This window comes from Ornithorhynchus anatinus, chromosome 8, assembly GCF_004115215.2.
Source record: "Ornithorhynchus anatinus isolate Pmale09 chromosome 8, mOrnAna1.pri.v4, whole genome shotgun sequence".
NCBI lineage: Eukaryota > Metazoa > Chordata > Mammalia > Monotremata > Ornithorhynchidae > Ornithorhynchus > Ornithorhynchus anatinus.
Window position 1 is genome coordinate 49,876,257 of NC_041735.1, and position 17,611 is coordinate 49,893,867.

General features: G+C 43.7%; 1 protein-coding gene across 1 annotated transcript in view; it reads left to right on the forward strand.

Annotated features, from left to right (window-relative positions):
* The window catches only part of TGFBR2 (transforming growth factor beta receptor 2), a 77,299-nt gene that overhangs the window by 40,095 nt on the left and 19,593 nt on the right, over positions 1 to 17,611 (forward strand). The window contains exon 3 of the mRNA XM_007671055.3: positions 4,608 to 4,798. Coding sequence (XP_007669245.2) covers positions 4,608 to 4,798 — 191 coding nt within the window. The remainder of the gene's footprint in view (positions 1 to 4,607; positions 4,799 to 17,611) is intronic.

A 17,611-nucleotide genomic window follows, 5' to 3' on the forward strand; every position in this document is an offset into this window, starting at 1 on the left:
GAGCCTGTGCACCTCGCAGAATGCCAATTTTGTCAAAAGCTAACGTAGCCCCAGCAGACACTACCCTGCTTCTAACTATTTCACTTCCCTCCCCACAATAGTGTGGAGTGGGGAGGACTTTGGGTCAGGAACATGGGGAATCTACTGAAAAAAGAGTGTAGTTGGGAGTTTTCCTTAAAAACAATCGATCTTATTTTTTGAGTGCTTACTGCGTGCAGAGCACCGTGCTAAGCACTAGGGAGAGTACAGTACAATAGAGTTGGTAGACATGTTCCCTGATCACAGTGAGTTCCTTCCAGAGCTGGGAAATGTGAAAGTAGAAAATGTAATTCTGAACATGCCTTTTCATCGGTCCCCTATAGATTGATTAAATCCGTTCGAGAAAGGATGTTGATTTTTTGCCTTTGAAAGGAAACGTTGAAAGAATCTTTGTAGATTCTGTCGTTGCGGAGTCATCTGTTATCTCTAACTCTAACCTAGGGCAATATAATAACAGTCGTAAAAAGGGAGCGCAGTAAGGATCAGATTCCCTTTTGCTTAGACTAAGATGCCCTGTGGAACCAAACTCAGGTTGCTTGCATTGGTTGACTCTCGATGAGGTGGAATAGTCGGTTGTGAATTTTTTGTGAAGACAAATTTTGGGCTTGGAAAAGTGTTGGAAAGCTCAACCATGTGCCCAAATCTCTTGAAATCAGGCGTGATTTTCCAGGGTTCAGTCAATGTGAATTAATGAGCATCCACAGAGTGAAGAGGACTGTATTAAGCCACAGTCAGTGGTATTTATTGAGTATTTTCTGTGCACAGAGCACTATACTCAGCATTTGGGATATTACAATACAACAGAGTTGATAGGTTCCTTGCCCCCAAGGAGCTTCCAGTTGAAGCTGATCAGGAATGTCCTTGTTCAGGCAGTACTGCCTATGAGAGCAGCAGAGATGGTCAAACCTAAGAGTGAAATGTAAAACCTAAGAGTAAAGTAAACTAGGAATGGCCCCTTAATAAGAGTGTTTCCGAAGGCCAGAGTTTGGATCCAGTGTGGCCAAGTGATAAGAGCCTGGTCCTGCAACTTGCTTGCTCTAGGACCACGGCCAAGTCAGTTACTTTCTGTGTTCCTCAGTTTCCTCACATGTAAAGTGGGGATTCAATACCTGTTTTCCCTGCTACTGAGACGTGAGCCCCATGTTTGGACGGGGACTGTGTCTGACCTGATTATCTCATCTAAACCCCAGTGCAGAGTACAGTCTTCATCATATCGTGAAGGCTTAACCAATACCAAGGTTACCGTTATCGTTATTATCAGTGCTATTATTATTAGTGCAGTATCGTAACGCTTGCATTGTCGGGCTGAGGTTTGGGTCGTTTCTCTAAAAAGATCTTGCAAGCTAGTGGCATTCAGCCACGGGATCATATCGGATCGGTGAAAACATGGAAGAAGCAAAGTAAAATATCCTTTTTTGAAGGAGGTCAATATATAGGCAGTGGAAAAGCCTCATGAGCCTATGCTTTGCTCCAGGGTAATAATATTTATATTCAACTCTGAAATATAAGCATTTCCTGACCACATCTTTTTTATTTTTTACTAGTTTACCTTCCCTGTAGGAGACCTAGCTGTAGTTAAATGAATGAAACCCTCATTCTTTTTTACTTGCCCAGCGTGAATTTCTCCCAACTGTGGGCATGTAGGGAAATGACTCTCCCCACAGCTGTTACTTTCTGAATAGCCTATTCCAGCAAATGGCTGGATTTTTTTATGATGTAAAGAAGAGAAGCTTTGAAGGAAAAAAAATAAGGCAGGTATCCAGTTTGAAATTAGGATCAATCAGGTAAAAGTCTGAAAAATCACAAGTCTAATACAATGAACCCCAGAGATGGTGTCAGAAAACTTGGAATCTTTTCATACTTTCACCGTTAATTCGCTCTGTAACTTCAGGAAAAGCATCAACCTCTCCGTGCTTTGGTTTCCCTCTCTGCAAAACGGTAATGGTGCATACCAACCATAGAGAGAATGCTATAGAAAGAGTATTGCGAGCCTTTACATCGTTCCAAGTGCTTGGGAAGGAGGTTGATGGAAAAGAGAGAAATTAGTGTTTTCAATGGACTTGCAGAGAGAGTTGCTAAATGACTGTGAACCAGCATCCAGATAGAAATCACTTTGCAAAACTTCCTCCTTTGCACACTTGCTTTTACACCATCTTAAGAAACTAGACTTACTCCCCAAGTGATACTCAGTCACCCATTGCCTTTATCTGATGGCACAGCGACTTTCCACCTCTCTCAAATTCCAGCGTCACGTCTTCAGCATTTGGACCTGTGGTTGCAGTGTTTCGGCAGCTCAACTCTTTTAACTGATGTATTTTGCTGGCGGATGATTTCAAGCGGAACGTGGCCGAGCAGCTACCGAACTTCGAAATATTCAAGGCCCCAATCTGCCTTCTCCCTGTTCCTCTTCTAGGAATTAAGAAGTAGCATGAGAGTCGCAGATAGTCTGTATGTGGAACTAACTACAGGTTGGGTTGCTTATCAGTGAACAGGAGTATGTGAAGAAGACACTGTTGATGGTGAAATTCACCTGAGTGTGTGTCTGTCTCCCTCCCACTGTGAAAAGGCCAATGTGAGATCTATAGTCCCAGACACACTGGGCACACAAAAAGGTTGTCCCTTGTGTTGCCTTAATATTTGTAAGTGCCATGAACTCTTTCCTTGTTCACCTCCTTGTCTCTTTTAATATGAAGCTTTTACTCTGAGATCTGCTCCCTTCTTGATGGCATGGCACAGGAAAACAAGAGGGCAAGGGGAAAAAGTTGTAACTGAGCTTTAAAATCAGTCAAAGAATTTTCTTTTAAAAGTGTAACAGTCTAACTAGGTGACACTGTAGTGTTTTTCTAATTCGGCTTTACTGAAAGTGTTGATCATTTCCTTTGAGATACTCCTAACTGCAGGATATCTCAGAACCTATTTTCTTCTGTTGTTTGTTGTTAGTCTGAGCTTGAGGCTTTAACGTAAGTTTATGTATTCTTTAAACAGCTCCCTGCGGTGATCTGGCATTGGTCTTGAGAGGGTTTTTGTCTCGGTCCCCTAGCTCCAGCTCAGGGAAAAGAAACTAGATACATTCCTGGGTGAGGCAAATTTTTAAGTTCTAAATATACCGAGTCAGGTGTTGCTAAAAAGATTTGAAGTTGCGGGAGGCTAAATGGAGTCTGGGTGGTTTACGTAGGCCTAAAATATTTCAGTGAACTTGTAAATGAAAAACAATACAATTCCTTGCCATGTGTTTTTAATTCTTTCATCTGCTGTTTATAGCACTCTGTTAGGAAGTAGGAAATAAAAATATTTCTCTACCATTTTTATTTGGCAAATGTTGGCCTCACACAGTGTTGGGGGTGGGGAACCCAAAAGCCAAAATTATTTAAAAAAAAAAGCCTTCCTATTTGCAGCCAACTTTCAGCTAATATAATCTCAGCTGCTCAAAATAAATCAGGGAAGCCATATGAGAGCTTAGCACTTTTAAGATATGGTGTTTAACTATCAGCTCAAGAACTCAGCGTCTTACATCTTCCCTTCCTCCAAATGCATCGATATTTAAAATCACCCCTCACGACAGTCTAACCAGGGAAGAGGCTTCCTTGCACCCGGAATAATGGGTAGGCCATTGCCCAGGATGGCAGAAATAGGTGACGAGGAAAAGATGAAAAATTATATTCTTGGATGCTCTTCTCCTTTCTATAGCTCTCCCAGGCAGGAAAGAGGGAAGGTCACTTTTTGATTTATTTGGGGGCAGAGCCCTGTGCTTTGCCCCTGGAAGGGATGAGACACTTGGGGAGAGGGAAAAAGTGGGGTGTCAGGGATGGGAAGATTTGCTGCTGCAGCATCCAAAGCATTGGATCAGTTCATCATTGGACTTCCCCACTCCCCACTCTTCTTTGTGGTAACACATTGGGTATGGGGAGAAATATTGGGCCAAGAGCAGAATAGAGCAGAAATCATTACAGATTAGTTATTGGGAAAGTGAGGGATTTGTCTAAGCGCTTAGACCTGTGACCTTTGGACATTTATTTTTCTCCCCTCAGCACTTTCGTACATAGCTGTTAATTCTATATTGTAAATTTTTTGTGGTAATGTTATTTCCCTCCCTAGACTTGAAGCCCATTGTGGCCAGGGAATGTGTCTACCAACTCTGTTGTACTCTCCCAAGCACCTAGTACAGTGCTCTGCACACAGAAAGCACTCAGTAAATACCACTGGTTGATTGAACTGAGGGCCCCAAAACCTGACCCTTCCTTCGGAGACCGATTCTTCTCCCAGAGCTCAACTCTGGGGTTCGTGGCCTTGAATGGGGCAGGGCAGGATACACTCTAGAGCAGACCTGGGGGTCCAGCCTGTCCACAGATGCTCTCTTCATTTCCCACTGCACCGTACTCAGACTTCACCACCATCCCTAGTCACCTGAGACACGTCCTCAGTGATTCTGTAGCTTGCTTTAGTTCTCCCTGTAGTTCATATCTGGGGAGAAATGAGAAGGTCTGTGAGGTTCTCAGAAAAACACCTGCCTGTTTTTTACCCACTGTGAGCTCTTTCCTCATTTTGATTTTTGAATTGACCTTTTATAGGAGAAAGAATGACGAAAATATAACCTTGGAGACCATCTGCCATGATCAGAGGCTCCCACTCCATGGCTTTGACCTAGATGACATTGGATCTTCAAAATGTATGATGAAGGAAAAAAAAATGCTTGGAGAAACAATGTTCATGTGTTCCTGCAGCTCTGAGGAATGCAATGATTTGCTTTACTTCTCAGAAGGTAAGTTTTTTTTTCTTCTCCACCTGTTCAGCTAAGCTTGACGCTCGTAGGCGAATTTCACCATCTTAGAATGGTGTCTTAGAATATGACGTGCAATAATATTAATATGTGGTTAGAGGAGCAATATTTATTTTTTCTTTCTGTGGTTATTTTCCCTGCCCTTTGTTTAAATACTCTTTTGTTGATGGGTTCTCTCATTCTCTATCAACCTGCCTCTCACCCCTATGTACAATTAGAGATTTAGGCATGACTACTGCTAGTAGAAGCCCAGCCTCTTCCTTTGGGAATATGGTCAAGCGTAGCAGTGGTCTGGAGTAAAAAACCCCAGATTATTCAAAATTAAATGTCTAAAAGTCAACTGCTGAGAAAATCCAATGGTCCATGTTGTGAGAAAGTGAAATCAATCTCTCCTTCACCTCAGTCATCACACTAAAGTGAACGCTGGTCCGCAAAGTCACCATACCAGATAGAATCTGCTCCAGCCTCTGATTAGATTCAGAGCACTTCGCTTGAAAGTGGACGACTCCTTTCTTGTGGAGCAGACAGAGATCGCCGATCTGATTAGATCGCCTTTCACGTGAGACTACTAAAATTGAAATTCCATTGGCTGGATCAGAGTTGGCCGTTGCAATCAGCGGAAGTTCTTCCACTCCAGACAATCAAGCATATTTATTGAGTGCTTACTGTGTGCAGAGCGTTCAGCAGCTGTCGTTGCTGTCTGACCATTTTCTTTCTCACATCAGCGATTGATTTGGTCAGTAACTGCAACGTTTGGCAATTTAACATTAGTCGAGTGGATGTGTTGGGGTCTGATCATTTAACATTTAACAGTTTGTTGCAGCCCTGTGTTTGCCTATAGTCATTCTGGGAAGGGGGAGTCTCGCTGTGGTGTAAAGAAAATTATGATATTATGGTCATTACGATATGGTAAACCTACTCAGAATCCAGCACAGAGTCTTAGTTCAGATGGGGAGCCTCCTACCCACCACTGTCACATCTGTGATCTTTCCACCACCTCCCACAGGAGAATTGGACCTCCTTCAAAATTTCTCAAGAAAGTCTGTTCACTAAGACCCTGCAACTCAACAGTTACTTTATGAAACTCAATCTCATTTGCCAATTACTGCTTCTGGTATTGAGATTTTGACCCTGAAGAAGTCTAAAATGTGAACAGTGTAAATGGAAAAAGCTTAAGAAACTACATTAGAATGAACTCATGTATGGAACCGACACTTCAGTAACCTGTTGTCTTTCTCCATGTACCTGGTACAGTATTCTACACATAGTAGTCATTCAATAAATGCTGTTGATTATAAATTTCCCTATCTGTCACTATAAGATGCAGCTTCCTTCTACTCTGATTCATCAATAGAGTAACACTTCCTTGTTCAGTGCAAAAAATAACTTGCTAGCGCTGCACTGAGAAACCAAAGCCAATATCTTATAATTTAATAAATTACTTGTACATCTATTGCATCAGAAGTTACCTGGCTGGCTTGATTTTTTTTTCTTCCCATCTCCTTTCCCCACCCCGACAAAACCTACCTTATGTCAGGTCATATTTCTCCTCTGCTTTATCTGAAGTAACACAGAGTATGTGTGACATTTCTCTTCTCCATCGTCCTCATCACCTTTTGTTTCACTGAGGATCAGCCTGGAAACTTCGCTGAGGCAGTTTACAGTCAAGGCTCCATCTCCCACACTGACGGTCAAATGCGTGTCTTGGATGTACTAGGCTCTTGCAGTCAGCCTTCTGACACGTGAAACCACAGCAAACTCTAATTGTACACCATTCTTTAAAAAAAAATCGACAAGAAACAATCTATATACTGGATTATCCTGGTTGATGTTAAATTTGGCTTTTTTTTCCCTCAAATATCTGTGGACTCTCAATTTTGCAAATTTTGGATCTTTTGTTGTGGACTTTTCTGATTTAATATAAATTCGGTTTCACACCGCCCTTTTCCTCAGCCAGGTCTATGGTTGGGCAGCTTAGTTTGCTGGTACTAATACAGTATCATGGGGTCCAGAGAGCAGGTGGTGCAGCTCTCACTCTCATCCATAGACTCTAAGACTATGCCCGTATGAGAGGGTTCAGTATTACTTGACTCAAAACAGTTTTTTTATTTTCTTTTTTTAAAAAAGTTCAATGGTATTTCTTAACCACTTATGTTCTGGACACTAACCATCTCGGTAGATAATAATAATAAAGATGGTGTTTGTTAAGCGCTTACTATGGCAACTGCTGTTGTAAGCGCTGGGTTCTCCCACCTGGGGCTCACAGTCTTAATCCCCATTTTAAAGATGAAGTAACTGAGACCCAGAGAAGTTAAGTGACTTGCGCAGAGTCACACAGCTGATAAGTGGCCGGGATTAGAACCCATGACCTCTGACTCCCAAGCCCGGACTCTTTCCGCTAAGCTACGCTGTCCAAGGGAACCCGATGAGACACAGTCCCTGTCCCTCGTAGGACACACAGCCTTAATCCCATCTGTCAGATGAGGTAACTGAGGCAAAGAGAAGTGAAGTGACTTGCCCAAGGTCACACAGCAGACAAGTAGCGGAGCTGGGATTAGAATCCAGGTCCTCTGATTCCCAGGCCCATGTTCTTTCTACTAGGCCCCACTGCTTACCTACGTGCTCTGTTTTAGTTTACCCTCTTGCTCACTGCTCTCTTGTTTTTGCCGTGTGCAGAAAATGTGCGTGGTTGAAGTCGTTTCAGTGTTGCACGCAGATCCCACCATGGCTTCTTCCCTGCGCTGCCTCGCTAGATAGAAACTATTCCTTGTCACTCCTACTGGAGCCAAGGTGAGGGACCTGGTTTTTCACCGACAGTTCCATCCATCTGCCCACCCGCACCTGGTTCCAGCTGTAGAATTGAATATCGACTTCAAGGACCCCGCGCTTAATTCTTCTTCCTGCTGTTGGGGCCAGAAGGCCCCAATCTGGGCTAAACTCGTCCTGGGCAGGGAATATATCTGTCATATTGTTAGGTTTTACTCTCCCAAGTGGTTAGTATAGTGCCCTGCACACAGCACTCAGTGGACACGGTCGATGGATTGAGTTGGGTGTGGACCTTTGAACATTCTTCCGTCTGCTCATCTTTATTGTGGAAACTCGTTCCTACGGGTTTTCTTCCTCATTATCCATTTTAGCATTAGCGGTACTTCCGAAAAATCCACAAATGACTAATAAGCTACAAGATGGCTAGCAACTTAATAAATTATTACCATATTAGACAAGAAGGCAGATTAAATTGGTGGAGAGAAATATCACTATCGTTTGCTAACCGATACGGAGCTGGTGGGTGGGGTTTCCATGGGGGTGGACACGGTAATCCAAGAAAAGGAGAGAAAGAGGGCAAGAAAGGGAGGACACCGAGGAAGTCGAAAGAGACAGTGATAGAGAGACACATATGAAGCAGCATGGTCCAGTGAAAAGAGCATGTGCCTAGGAGTAAGGGGACCAGGGTTCTAATCCCAGCTCTGCCAGTTGCTTGCTGTGTGACCATGGTGCCTTAACTTCTCTGTGCCTCGGTGTTGCTTCATCTATAAAATGGGAATTAGGGTTAGATGGAATTCTGAGCGCTGGGGTACATGGCGTCAATCAGGTTGAACACAGTCTCTGTCCCAAATGGGGCTCACACTCTTAATCTCCATTTTCAGATGAGGGAACTGAGGCACAGAGAAGTGAAGTGACTTGCCCGAGGTCACCCAGCGGACGTGTCGCGGAGCCGGGTTTAGAAACCTGGTCCTTCTGACGCCCGGGCCCGTGCTCTATCCACTAAGTCATGCTGCTTCTCTCCAACACAGACTGTGAGCCTCATTTGTTTCTATCCTGATAGGCTTGTATCTACCCCATTGCTTAAAACAGTGCAAGATATATAGAGAGGGTTTAACAAATACCATAAAAAAGAGAATGAGAGAGGAAGAGAAGCAAGCGACAGAGATGAAGACTAAAATAGTTCCTTCTAGAAAGGTGAGTGTGCAGTGTCTAGGATTTAAACCAGACTCTATCCTTACCTTCTTAATACTAAGAATTAGTTCTCGTCATCTGTTTTGCCAAAAAAAAATCACAGCGTGAGGAAGGTAAATCAAAACTGGACAAAGCAGGTGTGATTTCCAGTTGACTGACTTTAGAAAAAAAAATATGTTCCATATGTACAAAAGGATGAATTTGCTCACTCTGTTTCCACCTCCCCTCTGTGAGACATTTCCTTTAGGCTAACAATAGTCTGTTACTCTCAGGCATTTAGAGGTGAAGTAATTTTCCCTCTTGTCACCCCACAACGGGCTTTGTAAACACAACCCAGAGTTGTTACCTGGTGTTTCTGCTCTTGATAGTGAGTCATTCCCTCTCACCAAACTCAGGGCTGTCTTTCCCAGGGCTCTGTGCCTGTCCCTCCCAGGACACATGGCAGAGCCATTCAGTGGAGGCAGCAGGTCAGGGCGAGTCCCTGGGTCGGGGGTAAAAAACTTGTGGGAGCAGCTTCCCGGCGTGGAACCTCAAAATGTAGAAGGTCTGTGGATAGAGCACGGCCCGGCAGCCCGGAAGACCTAGGTTCTAATCCCGGATCCGCCACAAGTCTGTTGTGTGACCTTAAGCAAGTCACTTCACTTCTGTGCCTCAGTTGCCTCATCTGTAAAACGGGAGTTAAGAATGTGAGCCCGTGTGGGACAGGGACTGTGTCTAACCTGACTAGTTCGTATATACCCCAGTGCTTTGTTGAGTAGCTGACACAGAGTAAGTGCTTAACAAAAACCATCAAAAAACCCCCAACCTCACTGGTAAGGAAATCTGCTCCTCACACTTTCTTCTCCTTCTCACTTTTTCCTCCTTTCCTACCAAACCGAGCTCAGAAGTAGCACCCTCACACCAGCCACTCTGTGTCTGAGGTGTTGTCTGCAGGGGATACTCCCTAATTTGTACTTCCGGAGCAAACAAGAGGCTTGAGAAGTGAATTATTACCCAGGAGTTCTGATCTTCAAAGCAGAAGGTGCTCACTCTAGGCCAGGCCTGTTGGCACCAAACAAAAGTGATATTCGGCATTGGCTTTATTACCTCAGCCACAAGAAGGGTGGTAGAGTGGTGGCTATCCGGATTCGGACTTCAGGCGTGATAACCGGGCACTCGGATCTGATTACAAGCCAGAAATCTGGGCTCGGCGCCAAAGACAAGCAAAACTAAACCTACAGCGGGAGCCCGGCACAGCTGCTATCACTGAACGGCACAAATCTTGGAGGTGGTTTAGCATGGCTGAAGGGCTCAGATTCCGCCCCAGGTCCTTGGTTGCAGAGAAATGTTCATCTATAACAGCCCGGGCCGAGGTCTGGACTCTGCTACCCGGTAAATCCAAGACTTCACTGAAATGTGCCCGTGGACGTGCCAAAAATAGTCCCTCACCCATCCCCTCCAAAGGGTGTGGGCTTTTTGGAGAAGTGACTCTTTATCATTCCTTTTTTATTGTTGTGGATTAGAATTTCCTTTAAATGAAAACAGCCTCTGTGGGTTCCTTGCGTGGTTAGCCATGGCAGGAAGACAAATGATTTTTACAGTATCAGACATGTGGTTTCCTGTCTGTGTTTAACTTTGGGCAGAACATCTCGGCCAGCTGGTCCTCTGCTCCTCCAGACAACTAGATAATAGACTGTAATAATTTTCCCTTGAACTGACTGTCATCTGTACCCATTCTGCACATTGCTGTCGTGGTTGGCATTGCTCTTTTTTCTCTCATACTGGGGAACTTTGGGTTTTTTTGGGCCCTTTTGGCTCTTCGTCTCTTTTCCTCTCTACCCTGCTCCTCGTGTGTGGCCAACCTTAGTTCCAGCCAGTCAGCTGAAGAATGAAAAAAGGAAGTTTGGGGCCCACGAGCATTCTTGGGTGTGTTTTTGGTTGGTGTTGTTTACTAAGTCTTGTCAATAACTGGCATGCCAACTGGGACTCTTACTGTCTAGAGGCCCAAAGCAAAGTAGGCTAACTTTCTTCCTTAAATAAAGAAAAAGAGAAGGATGGGAGCGTGATGGAGTAAATCTGTTGGAATAAAGAATGAAAACAGCAGGTTCTCATTTCTGTGAGAGGGCGTTAGTCATTAGAGGTGATGAATCAGAGCTCAAGTAGCCTAGGGCTTATGGACATCTTAGTTCAGGGAGCTGTAACGTGAATAACGTTCCATATTTATCCATGAAAATAATAAAGATTGTGGGTTGCAGTAGGCTTTGTGACTCAGTCAAGCACAACGTAGACAACATTTGAAGTGGCTAAATACGAAGAAACTGTCTCTTGTGAATTTTTTTTTCTTAAGCGGCAAAATAGTAAAATTGACAAAATTCACCAGAACCAGACGGATCTCATGATGGTTCTGATGGGCAATTTTAGGGTGCTTCAGCACTCTGGCTGCCTCGCCCATTTTCTGACCCACCCGTTTAGACTCAGGCGGCAATCTGAGCGTTACCATTTTGCCAGTGTACAATCACTTAAAACATCAAAACAATGGGAAAATGTCCAGCAAACCAGCTCACCGCAGGGTAACTGTTACTCAGCTTTCCTTCTGTGACCAAACTAAACTGTGGCGCGCTGGCACTTGACCACACCAGTTGGACTCGAGAAGATGCTTTGGATTGGAAAAGCCTTTTCTGAACTTACTTATTCCAGCCTGATGTTAATTAGCCATATTTAATGATCCAATTTCAGCAGTGTTGTAAAGCCATCGCAAGTCACATTTCTCTCCTCCCCAAATGTTGCGAAATTTTAATGGAAAGTTTTTAGAAACCATTTCCTTTTTTTTTTTTTTGGAAGACAGACCTGATTCGCCTCACAAAACTCCAGCTGGTTCCAGATGTATTCATAAAAGTTTCCACTGTTATTTTTCCATCCAATTTCCAACTACCTTGAGTGGTCAAACCCAGCTCGCAGGATAAATGCAGATTTATCTTCCCATTTCTTGCTTTGTACTTTTCTCAGTGTTTCCCCTTTTTAATCTGGGAGGGAAGAGAAGTAACAGGAGGATGTTACCTGGGTATGGAAACCCCAAAGGGAAGGAATGAACTGAAATCCACTCCCTAAATGTACAGGAAAAAAAAAAGCACGACTGTGTCACTGCGAAATGACACAAATGCTTGATTGTTCTGCCCTCTGCAGTTCACGAGGAATTCCCTTTGTAAGGGGCCAAAGAAAGACACAAGATTCCAGGTCATGGCTGAGAAAATGATAAATTAGCAAGAAAACATATTCTCAGTATCCATGGGGAACTGAACCTTTGGCCGTCATGTGTTTTTAAGGAGGGCGTGTGTGTGTGAGAGAGAGAATCATAATTATTGAGCATTTACTGTGTGCAGAGCAACAGACTGGGAAACAGACACATTGCCTGCCCACAACGAGCTTACAGTCTAGAGGGGGAAACAGACATTAATATTAAATAAATGAAATTACAGATGTGTACAGAAGTGTTATGTGACCAGGGTGGGGGAATAAAGCGAGCAAGTCAAGGTGACAGAAGGGAGTGGAAGAAGAGGGAAGGAGGGCTTAGTCAGGGAGATGGGCCTTCAGTAAGGCTTTGAAGGGGGAGGAGAGTAATAGTTATATATGAAGAGGGAGGGCATTCCAGGCCAGAGGCAGGATGTGAGTGAGAGGTCAGTGATAGATGAGATAGAAGTACAGTGAGAAGGTTGGCATTAGAGGAGCAAAGTATGCAGGCCGGGTTGTGAGGTGAGTAGGAGGGGACAAGATGATTGAGTGTTTTAAAGCCAAGTGGGAGGGAGTTTCTGTTTGACGCAGAGGTGGATGGGCAACCACTGGAAGTTCTTGAGGAGTGGGGAAGCATGGCCTGAATGTCTCTAATAGAAAAATGATCCGGGCAGCGGAGTGAAGTGTGGACTCGAGTGGGAGGAGGCAGGGCGGTCAGCAAGGAGACTGGTGCAGTAATCAATGCGGGATAGGATAAATTCATGGATTAATGTGGCAGCAGTTTGGATGGAGAGGAAAGGGCAGATTTTAACCATGTTGTGAAGGTCACACTGATAGGATTAAATGATGGATCGAACATGTGGGTTGAATGACAGAGGAGTCAAGGATAGCGCCACAGTCACGGGCTTGTGAGATAGGAAGGATGGTGGTGCTGTCAGCAGTGAAGGGGAGGGACAGGGTTTGGGTGGGAAGATGAGTAGTTCTGTTTTAGACATGTTAAGTACGAGGTGATGGCGGGACATCCTAGTCGCTTGAAGTCAGGAGGAAATGCGAGACTACAGAGAGGGAGAGAGCAGGGCTGGAGATGTAGATTTGGGAATCGTCGGCGTAGAGGTGGGAGCTGAAACCATGGGAATGAATGAGTTCTCCGAGGGAGTGGATGTAGATAGCTTGAGGGACACCCCCAGTTAGGGGATGGGACTCAGAGAGAGAGACTGAGAATAAGAGACCAGAGAGAAAGGAGAACCAGGGGAGGAGAATGTCAGTGAAGCCAAGGTTGGATAATATTTACAGGAGAAGGGGTGTCTGGCAGGGTCGAAGACAGCTGAGAGATCGAGAAGGATTAAGAAGGAATAGAGGCTGTTGGATTTGGCAAGAAGAAGATAACTGCGACCTTTGAGAGGGTGTTTTCTGTGGAGTGAAGGGGATGGAAACCAGATAGGAGGGGTCAAGAAGAGAATTGGAGGACAAGAACCTGAAACAGCAGGTGTAGACAACTCACTGGAGAAGTTTGGAGAAGAATGTTTGGAGGGAGGTGAGGTGATAACTGGAGGGAGCCTTGTGTGTGTGTGTGTACAAGAGAGTAGTTTAGTTTTGAAATAATAATGACTGTGGTCTTAGTTAAGCGCTTACTAGCTGCCAAGAACTGCACTGGATAAGCCCTGGGGAAGGTAAAACCAGATTGTGCATACATTCCCTGTGCCACATTGGGTTCACAGTTTAAATAAAAGGTATCAACTCTCCATTTTACAGATAAGAAAATGGAGACACCGACAAGCGAAGTGACTTGTCCATGGTTACCCAGCAGGCAAGCGGCAGAGGAGGCTTTAGAAACCAGGTCCTCTGTCTCCCAGGCCTGTGTTCTTTCCCCTAGGCCACATTGTTTCTCATGAAGGTCATCACAGGACTAGAACCACTTTTACCGGTTGTAGATGGAGAGCCTGCTTTTCTTCCACCATTTTGAAAAGTTATTCTCAGGAAGTTCTTACTACTATGGGAATATTCAATATAGAGCACTGCTACGGTAGTGAGCTTACTTTTAAGTATTTCTGTGTGTTATTAGCACACACCTATGCTTACTGACGTAGGTAATACAGTTGACTTTATTCATATGTGAATTTTAATTTTAGTATTTACTGAGGAGATAGATTTTGATTTTGATTTCATGCATCTCCTCTCACACTGTCTCACGTATAATCACAGGGGCTTATTGGCACAGTGGTAAATATTGATTGGCGTGGCAAGTATCATTTATATAAACTCTGAATTCCCAGACATTTTAAAAATAATCTTCTCGGCCTATGCCATAGGCACCAAGGAATCCAGTACTTAGAAATAATGTTCACTTCTCTGGCCTCTGCAAAAACCAATCCAATCTCACTTTGACTCAGCCTGCCCTTTTGCACAGTACCTTTCAGAACCGTTGGGTCGATGAATGAAATAATGTTGGAGAAGCATCTTAAGCTCCTTGGAGAAAGGTAGCATGTGTAATAAAGAGGTACCGTACCCTTGGATGTTGGTTCGGTGTATAGTAATGAGAGAAAGAAATGAAAAGACAGGAAGAGAGGGTTTGTTTGTTGCTCCGAAAAAATCGTATTGCTCCCTAGGATCCTGTCTGGAGAGAGAACCCGGTAAATAAATCTCTTTTGGGGAAAATTGTCAACATGTATAACCGGTGGTCTTGCTTGGTTTGCTCGTTGACTTTTCCATCACCAGGTAGAAGATTAGTGGCAAGGAAATCGGGCCAGCCTTCATCAGCATGCCAGAGAAGCATTATATGGGATAGCACACTGGGGAAATTGTAACTAAAATTGAATATGTCCTGTTTGGAGAAAATGCAAGAGTTGGTGGGAAGTGAAGCTGAAGCCAAAAAAAGACACACTGATTTGTTCCTTTCCAATAGTAGCTGTCATTCAGAAACTTAAAAATGTGGTCATTCATGAGAGATTATCTGCTAAACCATGAATAAGAGTGGGTGGGGTGATCTTTCAAGTAACTGGCAGTCGGCTTTTTCATCAACAGTAAGCATACCTATGTACCTTAATCACCGCAAGAAAAAGAGTTGGGAAGGAGAAGGAACAATCAATCAATCCGTTGTAGTTATTGAGCCCTTAATATGTGCAGAGCATTGTACTAAGCCCTCGGGAGAATACCGATCCAACAGAATAAGCAGATACCTCCCCTGCTCGTAACAAGTTTAGAGTCTAGAGGGGGAGGGGGAAAATGAAAAATGAGATGCTTAACAAAATCGGTGTTATGTTAATCTACAGAAATACTTCCTTGCCAGAAAGGAAAAAAAATAGGGAAGTGAACCATTTTTCTGTCCATCAATGAATCAGTCAGTCCATCGATCACTGGTATTGAGCACTTTCTCTGTGCAGAGCCCTGTACTGAGCACTTGGGAGAGTACCTTAGGGTTGGAAGACATGATTCCTGCCCTCTAGGGATTTCTAAATCACCCTAATAGTTTCTTAACCCTCCCAAGTTCAACATGTAGCACTTAGCAAAAACCTAGAAGTTAGCAGTTCCATTTACCCTCCCATCTCCTTCCCCCCAAGATAAACCAACACTTATACAATGAAATCTGGAGACAGAAAAGTATTTAGCCTGAGAAATAAAGTAGCAGGCTAGGAGGTCACATTCCCCAGTAATATTAACGATACTTGTAAGATAAATGCTAAACCAATCAAATTCACGCTGTGGAAGTTATAAGTGGCTACCTCTAGGAAAATCTCTACCCTTGATCTTATTCCATTTGTTTTATACACTTCTGTTGTCCTCCTCTAGACTGTACGATCACCGTGAGCAGGTAATGTGTCATATTGTATTCTCCCAAGCACTTAGTACAGTGCTCTGCACACAGTATGTGCTCAGTGAATGCAACTGACTGACTTCTATGCCATTTAAGAAGTGCAGTACTACAGAAGAGGCTCAGTGGTCTGTCTTCAGCCAAAGCTAGGATTGTACTGACATTATCAGGAGTCTACCAGAGCCAGAAAAATAGAATTTACCCCATTGGGTTTTAAATGCATCCCACCTCTGAGTTCCTCCTGGGAAGCAGTGTGGCCTCGTGGAAAGAGCACGGGTCTGGGAGTCAGGAGACGTGGATTCTAATCCCGGCTCCACCGCTTGTCTGCTGTGTGACCTCGGGCAAGTCACTTAACTTCTCTGTGCCTCAGTTTCTTCATCTGTAAAATAAGGATTAAGCGCTGGTTATTCTTCCCTCTGAGACTCTAATCCCCATGTGGAACACGGACTGTGTCTGACCTGATTATCTTGTATTTATCCCTGTGCTTAGTACGATGCTTGACACATAGTAAGCCCTTTAAAAATACCACAATTATTATTATTATCATTGTTATTTTTTCCCTAGTAGTTTTGGCTGGGAAGGAATTTTTAAGCTCGATCTTACACTAGAAAAACAAAGTAGAGAATTAAGGCAGTAATCTAGGTAATTTTAGGCCCCTTAACCCAATATCACTTGCAATCCTTGGGTTATTGAGGCAAACGTGATTTGCTTTTCTTTTAATAGAGTCTTGAAGCATAAGAGTTGAGACCCAGATTTTAGTTAAAACTCTCACTGTATCTCAACTTTTAAGAACCTCCATTTCTCCTCCTTAATTTACAGGGCTGCTGTTTGGGGCATATCAGCACCTGTAAAATTTAAATATATGGGGACAAAAGAGTGAAAGAATCAATATAGGTGAAACCCACCTGAGGTGAGTCTTAGGACTCATTATCAGTAACCAAAGTAAACGGCATTTGTCGGAAAATAATATGTCTTCCCTTTGGGGAAGAGGTTCAGCCTTTTTTCCCAGTCGATCATCTTCTTTCTGGCACTGTCTGCTTGGGGACATCTTTGCCAGCATCGGATGAAACTAAATCGGATGAGGTAGATAGCAGATGTTGAGGCAGAAATATTTCCCAAGAAACCCCTCAGTTTCTATGCGGCACTGGCATAATACAACAAACGCTCTTGCAAGACGCTTGTGGAAATTCCAACTCGAGCTATTGCTTTACTGCAGAGAACAAATTCAATCTTTTGGTCCGTCTTTGGCCACACTTCACTCTAGGCCATTTCTAAGTTGAAGTTAGGATATTCCTTTGGGCAGGGTCCCTAATAGTCAATTCATCTAGGCAGGCTTACATTCCAGGTAATGTATACTGAACAATCTGCCCGCAGTTTTTACTGCCTTGTTTGTAATTTGTAGTCATTGACCTTTAAAATCATGAATTTTACAGCCCTACTTTCAAGCTGCCTTTAAAGAAACCTCTATCTGATATTAACTTAGGGGGTTGCCCAGGATTTAAAAAGCCCAAAAGACATCTGTAAAAAGCCACAGTAGTCACTTTTCTAACCACCAGAAAATGATTGGGCTTCATTTTGATTTGTTTTTTTTCAGCAGGTTTGTGGTATACTTTGTGTACTGAACGCATTTCTGCTTGACATTTGACTTGAAAAATGCTTACTGGGAATTCAGACGTATCAAAGATTCCTTTCATTGAGAGTGATGTGGCTGGGTCTTTTTGCTAGAGGATTAGTGGATTACCAATGACCCTGGGTCTGTTCTGATTCCTCCATTCACGGGAGAGTGTCAGACCAAGAGATTCAGCAGCGAACGTGCCACCCCC